We start from the raw sequence: 9853 nt of genomic DNA, 5'->3' as shown, positions 1-9853 counted from the left end.
CCAGACATAACACTTCTTACTATAGTATTTCCTTCAGCATTTACTAGGTGAACGTAGTCATCGATACAAGATCCCAAAGATCAACATCGTAACCAAGAAAGAAACTTTATATTCTATCTTTCCAATAGTCAAATTTCTCACCATCATAAATATGTGTTTTTTCACTATAATTATCTCGTTCATTATTATTAACAACGTTAGCAGCGTTAGCAACAACCATTGTTTCTCACACAAACTGGATCGGTACTAAACACTATGAGGTGTTAATAAATCTTTTATCACAATCAAAACCGGAGCTCTGATGCCAATTGAAGGTGTTAAAAACACAAGAAATGGGGTTTTGAATTGGGTTTTACAAGCAAAAGTTTTTTCCAAAATAAGAACACCACTAACCAGTTAATAACAAAGAGATAAAAACACAAGGATTTTTATCCTAGTTCGCTTGAAACTCAAAGCTAGTTCAGTCCACCCGCTGCGGTGATTTTTCCTTATACACAAGGACTTAATCCAATATAATCAAAAGACTACAACAAACAGAAAGAATAACCTTCTTTGTCTTCTCAAGGATCTAACTATACCCTAGTCTCCTTAAGGACTCACAAAGAACAATCTTCTTTGTCTTCTTAAGGATAACCTCCTTAAGGAATCAAATAAATAGTTTGAATAATATTTTGTGTGTTACAAGATGCTTCCACACAAGCAAATTTTACACAAATGAATACAAACACTTAAAGAAAAATTGTGTACAAAAGAATGATAACTTTTCACAAAGAAATAGACTTGTAAAAATATTGTGTCACCGACGTTTTTCTTCAAGTCTCCAAGTCTTCCTTATAGAGCAAGCATAAGATCATTGGAGGGGGAAATGGGGAAAACTCATTTAAGCGGATGTCCATTGTTGGATGGGAAAGGAATGATATTGTATACTGTCTTTCGCCCACAAAATTAGTGACAGGCATGATGTATAGTACTGTCCTTGCCCACGAAATCAGGTAGTGGAAAGGATGTTCGATTTGTACTATGTATTATTTGATCACGTTCCTATTTTAATCTTATCTTCAATTTCATTGGCTTCTGATGAAAGTTGATGAAGTATGAAATGAAGAAACGTAAAGTTGGACGTCATAGTCGAGATATGTTAGCAATGGGATGACATCCCTAGCTAAAACTCAAGATTTTTCAAGATGCTAGAGCAGCATAAAGAAAATCTGGCATGAGACTCTTCATATCGATGAAGCAGCATCTCAATAGTAAAAGTGAGATTCTCTATATCGAGTTGAAACAGTATCTTATATGATAGAATTAAAATATTCCAGCAAGGGAAAAATACTTTAACTGAATCTAAGATTCTCCGAGGATATTAGATCAATATCTCTAAAAGAAATCTGAAATGAGACTCTTCATATTGATGAAGCAGCGTCTCAAACAGTAAAAGTGAGATTCTCTGTATCGAGTCGAAACAGTATCTTATATGATAGAATTAAAATATTCCATCAAGGAAAAATACTTTAATTGAATCTAAGACTTTCCGAGGATATTTAGAGCAGTATATCTAAAAAATATCTAAAATGAGACTCTTCATATTGATGAAGCAGTATCTCAAACAGTAAAAATGAGATTCTCTATATCGAGTCAAAACAGCATCCTATGTGATAGAATTAAGATATTCCAGCAAGGGAAAAATACTTTAATTGAATCTAAGACTTTCCGAGGATACTTAGAGCAGTATATCTAAAAAAATATCTGAAATGAGACTCTTCATATTTATGAAGCAGCATCTCAAACAGTAAAAGTGAGATTCTTTGTATCGAGTCGAAGCAGCATCTTATATGATAGAATTAAGATGTTCCAGCAAGGGAAGGATACCTTAATTGAATCTAAGGCTCTCCGAGGATATTAGAGCAGTATCTCAAAAAAATCTGAAATGAGACTCTTCATATTGATGAAGCAGTATCTCAAACAGTAAAAGTGAGATTCTCTGTATCGGGTCGAAGCAGCATCTTATATGATAGAATTAAGATATTCTGAATGAGGGAATGATGCCTTAATTGAATCTAAGACTCTTCGAGGATACTTAGAGCAATATCTCAAAAAATCTGATAATGAGACTCTTCATATTGATGAAGCAGTATCTCAAACAGTAAAAATGAGATTCTTTGTATCAGATCGAAACAGCATCTTATATGATAGAATTAAGATATTCCGAATGAGGGAATGATACCTTAATTGAATCTAAGACTCTTCGAGGATACTTAGAGCATTATCTCAAACAGAGAAATGAGATTCTTCAGATAAATGAAGCAGTATCTCGAATATTCGTCTGTTGGGGGAATTTTAAGAAAAGACTCCTTTTGAGGGAGATTTACTAGAAATGCTCTGCAGGGGAAAAGCTCATACGAGACTTTTTAGGGTAACCTCTGCTTGGGGAGCAATGACTGTAAAGAAAAATGCTGGGAATATCATTATTAAAAAAGTTGAAAAATGATTTTTTGAGAAATAACCCTACAAGCCCATGTAGGGTAATAACTTCATTTGGAAATGAGGAATGTCCGAGACATATACGAATGACCTTGGATCCTGTTATTTTATATTTGTTTTTTGTATAATGTCCCACTTTAGGTGGGAATTCTATGCATGTGATGATGCATGGGATGTATGTAAGTATGCAATTTTGCTGGGGATATTTGGTTGTGCATGTAGGAATGCGAATGATTTTTATTTTTGCTGAAATTCCCATTTTGTGGGTGTGTTATGCATGAGTATGCTGATGATTGATATGACTGTGTTTTTTGAATTTCCTCGTTTGGCAGGAAGTTGTGCATGAAATGATGCCTGTGATGCATGGAGGAATGCCACTGGGTAATTGGATATGCCCCGGTTAAGACATTTCGCTTTGAGGTATGATGCCAACAGTATGGACTTTTTATCATTGGGGCAATTAATGGAGATCAAATTTTAATGCCCCTGCTAGGTGGTTTTGGGAATATATTTGGGTTGTTCTGAGTCACTGAAAGGTTCAGACTTTTCAACATGTGATACTCCGTTCATGATTTATCAATGTTTCTGTTGGAAATATGATGGAGCCTTGCCTGGGGTTGGCTATACCATGAGTACATTTATGAGAGGTATGAATCAATAGTTGAAAGGAACATAACCGTCTGCAATCAGTCATGCATGTTTATGAAAGACAAGAGTGAATCTTAGGGGCTAAAGGATTCGTCCGCTTGCTGTTTCAAAAGCAATTTTACCACTTTATTCAAACATGCATTTTATTCTCTCCAATAGTTTCTAAAAGTGATGTTTATCAAAAATAAAAGGTTCTTTGCAAACAAACAGATGAAATAAAAAATGATTTGGGCACACTTTGTTGAGAAAAAATCTCTTTTATTGATTTGACTCTTAAATGGGTGATTGTACATAAAGACGTAATTCCTTAATGAGGTAATTGCTATGCATAGAAACAAAATGGCAATGAGAATTGAGTTCTTATTGATTTTCCACACTGCTATGATCCTTATGTATTTGATAGCCCGAGCACTTTGCTTTTGAAAAGTGAGATAGATCGATTCTTTGTCTTCGAGGGTATGTCAGATGTCCGTAAGTACAACTTTTTGCCTTGGAATTAATCCCTAACTTTTTCCTGGACCGCCCTTTCGGGATTTCGATCCACCGGGATACCCATTTTTGCCTGAGTCGCCCTTTCGGGTTTTCAACTCAGCGGGTTAGATTCTTTTATTTTTATCCCTAATTTTTGCCTGGATCACCCTTTCGGGTTTTCGATCCACCAGGATAGCCATTTTTTGCCTAAATCGCCCTTTCAGGTTTTCGATTTAGCGGCTTTTATTATTCCACTTTTTTAGGCGAAGTACTTTTTAACAACATCAATATTGGTGGGAAGCGGAAACTCATCATCGTCCATAGTTGCTAGAATTAGAGCGCCTCTGGAAAAGGATCTAACCACCATGAATGGGCCTTCATAATCTGGTGTCCATTTCCCTCTAAAGTCTTTGTGAATGGGCAAGATTTTCTTCAGTACTAAATCTCCCTCTTGAAACACCCTGGGACGAACTTTCTTGTCGAATGCATTTTTAAGACGCCTCTGATAGAGTTGACCGTGACCTAACGCTTTCAAGCGTTTCTATTCAATAAGGTTGAGCTCGTCATACCTTGATTAACTCATAGAGGGGATCTCTACTTCTATAGGGAGAACTGCTTCCATACCGTATACCAAGGAATAAGGAGTTACCCCTGTTGAAGTTCGCATCGACGTGTGATAGCCATGTAACACAAAAGGTAACATCTCGTGCCAATCCTTGTATGTAACAACCATCTTTTGGATGATTTTCTTGATATTTTTATTTGCAGCTTCAACAGCCCCATTCATCTTAGGTCTATAGGGTGATGAGTTGTGGTGCTCGGTCTTGAATGTTGTGCATAACTCATCCATGGTCTTGTTGTTGAGATTGGACCCATTATCAGTGATGATTTTGTTGGGAATACCATATCGACATATGATGTTATTTTTCAAGAAACGGGCGACTACGTGGTTCGTGACGTTCGCATAAGACGCGGCTTCCACCCATTTGGTAAAGTAATCTATGGCCACCAAGATAAATCTATTTCCATTTGATGCTTTAGGTTCTACCATTCCAATCATGTCGATGCCCCACATAGAGAAAGGCTAAGATGATGCTATGACATTCAGCGGGGTAGGCGGTACGTGTATTTTGTCAGCATAGATTTGGCACTTGTGGCATGTTCTGGTGTAATGATAACAGTCGGTTTCCATTGTCAACCAATAGTAACCTGCCCTTAGAATTTTCTTGGCCATGGCATGCGCATTGGTGTGCGTACCAAAAGAACCTTCGTGCATGTCCCTCATAAGCTGATTTGCTTCGTGTTTGTCCACACACCTTAATAAAACCATGTCGTAGTTTTGCTTATACAATTCTTCTCCATTCAAAAGGACTTTTGATGCCAATCTCCGGAGGGTCCTTTTGTCAAGGCTGGAAGCCTCTGCCGGATACTCCCTCTTCTTCAGATATTGTTTGATATCAAAGAACCAGGGTTTACCATCTGGCTCTTCTGCTGTCGTCAGGCAATGAGCAGGTTCGTCAAAATGCGTAATCTCAATATGAGGCTGATGGTTGGGCCATATCAATTTGTACATGGAAGCCAGAGTTGCTAAGGCATCTGCCATTTGATTCTCTTCTCGAGGAATATGAGAGAAAGTGATTTTGTTGAACTTTGGGAGTAACTTCAGCACATAATCCCGGTATGGAATTAGGTTAGCATGTCTTGTTTCCCAATCGCCTCTGATATGATGTATGACTAGAGTGGAGTCCCCGAATACTTCTAGTATCTTGATCTTCAACTCAATAGCTTCTTCCAACCCTAGTATGCAAGCTTCATACTCGACCATGTTATTTGTGCAGCTAAAACAGAGCTTTGCGGTGAATGGTAGATGGAAATTCTTGGGAGACATCAGCACTGCCCCAATTCCATGGCCTATTGCATTTGAGGCACCATCAAACATGAGTGTCCAGCCTGCTCTTGGCTCGAGGTTTTCCTTTAGTTCGGAGTCTTCGACATCCTTAACAGCCATGATGTCCTCATCTGGAAAGTCAAATTTCAAAGATTGGTAATCCTCCAGTGGTTGGTGAGCAAGATGGTCTGCTAGTATGCTTCCCTTGATCCCTTTTTGTGCAACATATTGGATATCATATTCTGACAACAACATCTGCTATCGAGCAATCCTACCAGTGAGAGCTGGTTTCTCGAATATGTACTTGATGGGATCCATTTTAGATACCAGCAAAGTTGTGTGAGTTAGCATGTACTGCCTGAGACACTTAGCAGTCCATGCGAGTACACAACAAGTCTTCTCGAGTAATGAGTATTTGGTCTCACAATCATTAAATTTCTTGCTCAGATAATAGATGGCATACTCTTTTCTACCAGTCTCATCTTGTTGTCCCAATACACAACCCATGGATTCATCGAGCACGGTTAGATACATGATGAGAGGTCTTCCTTCGACAGGGGGCATTAGAATTGATGGATCTTGCAAGTATTCCTTGATTTTATCAAAGGCTATCTGACAATCCTCATTCCACTCCACGCCTTGATTCTTCCTCAGAAGCTTGAATATTGGTTTGCATGTTACAGTAAGGTGAGAGATAAACCTGGCGATGTAATTTAGTCTCCCCAAGAAACCACGAACCTCCTTCTCAGTCTTTGGTGCAAGGATGTTTTGAATGGCTCGAACCTTGTCAGGATCTACTTCAATTCCCTTTTGGCTTACAATAAAGCCTAAAAGCTTCCCAGATCAAAGCCCAAATGTGCATTTATTAGGATTAAGTCTCAACCTAAACTTCCTCAAATGAGTGAATAGTTTCTCCAGGTTGGTGATGTGCTCTTCTTCTGTCTGGGATTTGGCAATCATGTCATCGACATACACCTCAATCTCTTCATGAATCATGTCGTGAAAGAGAGTCACCATGGCACGTTGATATGTTGCCCCAGCGTTTTTAAACCAAACGGCATTACTTTGTAACAAAAGGTGCCCCAAGGGGTAATGAACGTGGTCTTCTCCATGTCTTCGGGATCCATTTTAATTTGATTGTATCCTAAGAAACCATCCATGAAGGAAAATACAGAGAACTGAGTTGTGTTATCCACCAGTACATCAATGTGAGGTAATGGGAAATCGTCTTTGGGACTGGCTCTGTTTAAGTCTCGGTAGTCTACGCACATGCGGACTTTTCCATCTTTCTTCGGCACTGGTACAGTGTTGGCAACCCATTGTGGGTATTTAGAGACTTCCAGGAAACCAGCGTCAAACTCCTTTCTCACCTCTTCTCTGATCTTGAGAGCCATATCTGGTCGAGTTCTTCTTAGCTTTTGTTTGATAGCAGGGCATTCTTCTTTAAAGGGAAGCTTGTGGGTCACGATGTCAGTGTCTAACCCGGGCATGTCTTGGTATGACCAAGCAAACACGTCATCATATTCGTGGAGGAGCTCTATCAATCTTGTCTTCACTATATCTTGAAGCGCTGCGCCTACCCTTACTTCTCTCTTATCTTCTTCTATCCCCAGATTGATAACTTCAACGTCTTCCTGGTGTGGTTGAATGACCTTTTCTTCTTGTCTGAGTAATCTGGCCAACTCTTCAGGGAGTTCACAATCTTCCCCTACTTCGTCTTCAGCTTGGTAGATTGGACAATCAAAGTCATGTTGGACCATAGCAGTGTCGTTATCAATGGTCTCGGTGGTGTTTCTGCATGTTATGATTTATGCAATTTATTTAGAAAGTGTGTTCATAAAAATTGACTGCCATTTTGTAAATAGATCAAAATGAAAGACAAGTAACAAAAATTTGAATGCAAAACGTCATTTCATTAATGATAAAAACTCTTGAAAAAGATAAAGGAGGCCCTACAACATGCCATTGTGCCTTGGGTAGAGCACAGGGTTTTGTCTAAAAATGATAAAATTACTCTTGAAATATTTGGGGAACTTCCACAACCTTCCAGTTTGTTAGTTCTTCATTAGGTGCGGCTTGACGCGTCCAGCTGTACACCCCCTCCTTGCGGTCTTCTTCACTAATCATTGTCACTTGCTTGCCAAAGATGTGGCCAGCGCTGGTGAACATTTTCTCCACAGAAGGAATCTTCTCTTTGTCAGATTGGTTAGCAACTTTGTGTGATTATGGGTCATACCCCAAACCAAACTTGTCTCGTTTCTCTTTCAATTCCACCACTTTGCCCCAATCTTGTGCATCTTCACTTTCTATAACAGCTTTAGCTCCTTGCCATGAGGCCATGGATGGTCCGGATTTCGGGACCTCCAAGGTCTGTTGAACGGCCATCATGTTTACCAATTCCAGGGATTTGAATGGTGTCTCAGTGATTTCGCCATCCACCTCGATATATCGAAAAGATGTTAAGTAACTGACCAAGATATCTTCTTCTCCTCCAACCACAATCATTTTGTCATTTGTAATGAATTTTAGTTTTTAATGCAGAGTGGAGGTGACAGCACCTGCGGAGTGAATCCAGGGTCTCCCGAGTAAGCAACTATAACCAGGATGTATATCCATGACCTGGAATGTAATATTAAAAAAATTTGGACCTATCTTGGTTGGTAAGTCAACCTCTCCTATCACTGCTCGCCTTGAGCCATCAAATGCTTTTACGATTAGGGTGTTGGGCTTCATACTTATCCCTTCCACTGGCAGTTTTATCAAAGTTGTCTTTGGCATGACGTTCAATGAGGAACCTGTGTCTACCAACACCCTTGATAGTATAGTATTCATGCATTTCAAAGAGATATGGAGAGCCTTGTTATGGTTCTTTCCTTCAATCGGTAGTTCGTCATCATTAAAACCCAAGAAATTTCCAGTAGTCACACAAGCTATCACGTCATCAAACTGTTCTATTGTTATTTCCTTGGTAATATGAGCGGCGCTCAATACTTTCAACAGCGAATTCCTGTGTGCTTCTGAGTTAAGTAGGAGAGATAACATGGAAATTTTGGAAGGTGTTTGGTTTAGCTGGTCCACCACCTTGTAATCGCTTTTCTTTATTATTCTCAAAAACTCCTCAGCCTCCTCACGAGTGACACCAGTTTTAGGAGACAGGTGCATGTCTTGCATCCCCTGATTAGGGATGGGGATCTGGACAGTGGCCTCCTTCCCTTTAGCTCTTTCAGAAGTATCAGCAGTTCTTGGTGCGAACACCCGGCCACTGCGCGTCATTCCTGTTGGCCCCACAATTGGAGTGACATTTGGTTCGTTAATCATTAAAGGTTTATTTTCCTTCCTCTGCTTAAAAGCTCTGGGTTGATATATCCATGGGACTGCCTTCTCATCTTTATATTCGAATGGTGCTTGGAACTCTATCACCAACGGGCTTATAGGTATTTCTACTTTGACCTCATCATAGGGGATATCTACCACGGCTATCTCTTCCTGACGCTTGCTCTTGACATGGTAAGTTATCTGTAACTCGCCTCGATCCAGCATTTGTTGTATAAAACTCCTCAACTCTTCATTATTCTCTTCCTCAACCAGCTCTTCTAGGATCAGACCACTCTTCAGCAATTGTGCTCCTATCATGGTGATAGGGGTTTGAATCTCTTCAACCTTACGGATCAGTTTGCCTTCATCACTTTCCTCAATGGTACTGACGGAAGCATCCTTATGTGTCGGCATAGGGTTGGTATTCACGTTCGGGCGTCTTGGAGTGAAAGAAACGGCCTTGGCTTCGATCAAGTCGTGTACTCGATTCTGAAATGCGAAATAGTTTTCCAAAGTATGACCAGGTGCTCCCATGTGAAATTCACAATGGGCATTAGCGTCGTATCCAGGTGGATACAGAAAAACAGTTGGTTTTAACTCCCTCAATGTTAGAAGGCCCTCCTTCTGCAGATATGGGAATATCTGACTATAAGGTACTAGTAGAGGATCAAGTTTTCTTCTTGGGGGTCTTGGCTTGAACTGTCTTGGTGGTGCTGTATTTTGCTGATGATGATGTTGTTGATGTTGTGGATGATACATTTGTTGTTGCTGCATTGGCTGTTGATAGGGTATAGGTACCACGGCGGCGACTTGACCATGTGAAGCTTGTTGCTTCCCTTTACAGTTCCTGGATATGGCGTTTGTTTCACCTTCTCTTTTCCTTGGGAAGCCTCCAGAATATTTCTTTGGTGCGCTAGATGTTGTCATTGCTCCAGGAATCTTTCCATCCCTTAACCCCTTCTCTATGAGGTCTCCAATCGTGACGAGATGTGCGAAGTCAGATGCTGCACTACTCACTAATCGATCAAAGAATGGGTCCTTCAAGGTGTCCAT

General features: G+C 39.9%; 1 protein-coding gene across 1 annotated transcript; it reads right to left on the bottom strand.

Annotated features, from left to right (window-relative positions):
* Positions 1 to 7708: 7708 nt before the first annotated feature.
* LOC127095049 (uncharacterized) lies at positions 7709 to 9853 on the bottom strand. Its single transcript, XM_051033794.1, has 3 exons — positions 8640 to 9853; positions 8044 to 8104; positions 7709 to 7924 (listed from the first exon to the last, which is right to left on the bottom strand). Exons 1-3 carry the CDS (start codon positions 9851 to 9853, stop codon positions 7709 to 7711), a joined length of 1491 nt encoding a protein of 496 aa, XP_050889751.1.

This window comes from Lathyrus oleraceus, chromosome 6 (genome assembly GCF_024323335.1).
Source record: "Lathyrus oleraceus cultivar Zhongwan6 chromosome 6, CAAS_Psat_ZW6_1.0, whole genome shotgun sequence".
Classification (NCBI taxonomy): domain Eukaryota; kingdom Viridiplantae; phylum Streptophyta; class Magnoliopsida; order Fabales; family Fabaceae; genus Lathyrus; species Lathyrus oleraceus.
Note: the sequence above shows the minus strand (reverse complement) of the source record. Positions and strands in the feature narration are given on the sequence as shown.

Coding starts and splice junctions, on each gene's coding strand:
- LOC127095049 (XM_051033794.1), bottom strand. CDS start 9,853: ATGGACACCTTGAAGGACCCATTCTTTGATCGATTAGTGAGTAGTGCA. Junction 8,105..8,639: donor GGGATGCAAGACATGCACCT/GTCTCCTAAAAC, acceptor ATTACATTCCAG/GTCATGGATATACATCCTGG. Junction 7,925..8,043: donor ACCCTGGATTCACTCCGCAG/GTGCTGTCACCT, acceptor CGATATATCGAG/GTGGATGGCGAAATCACTGA.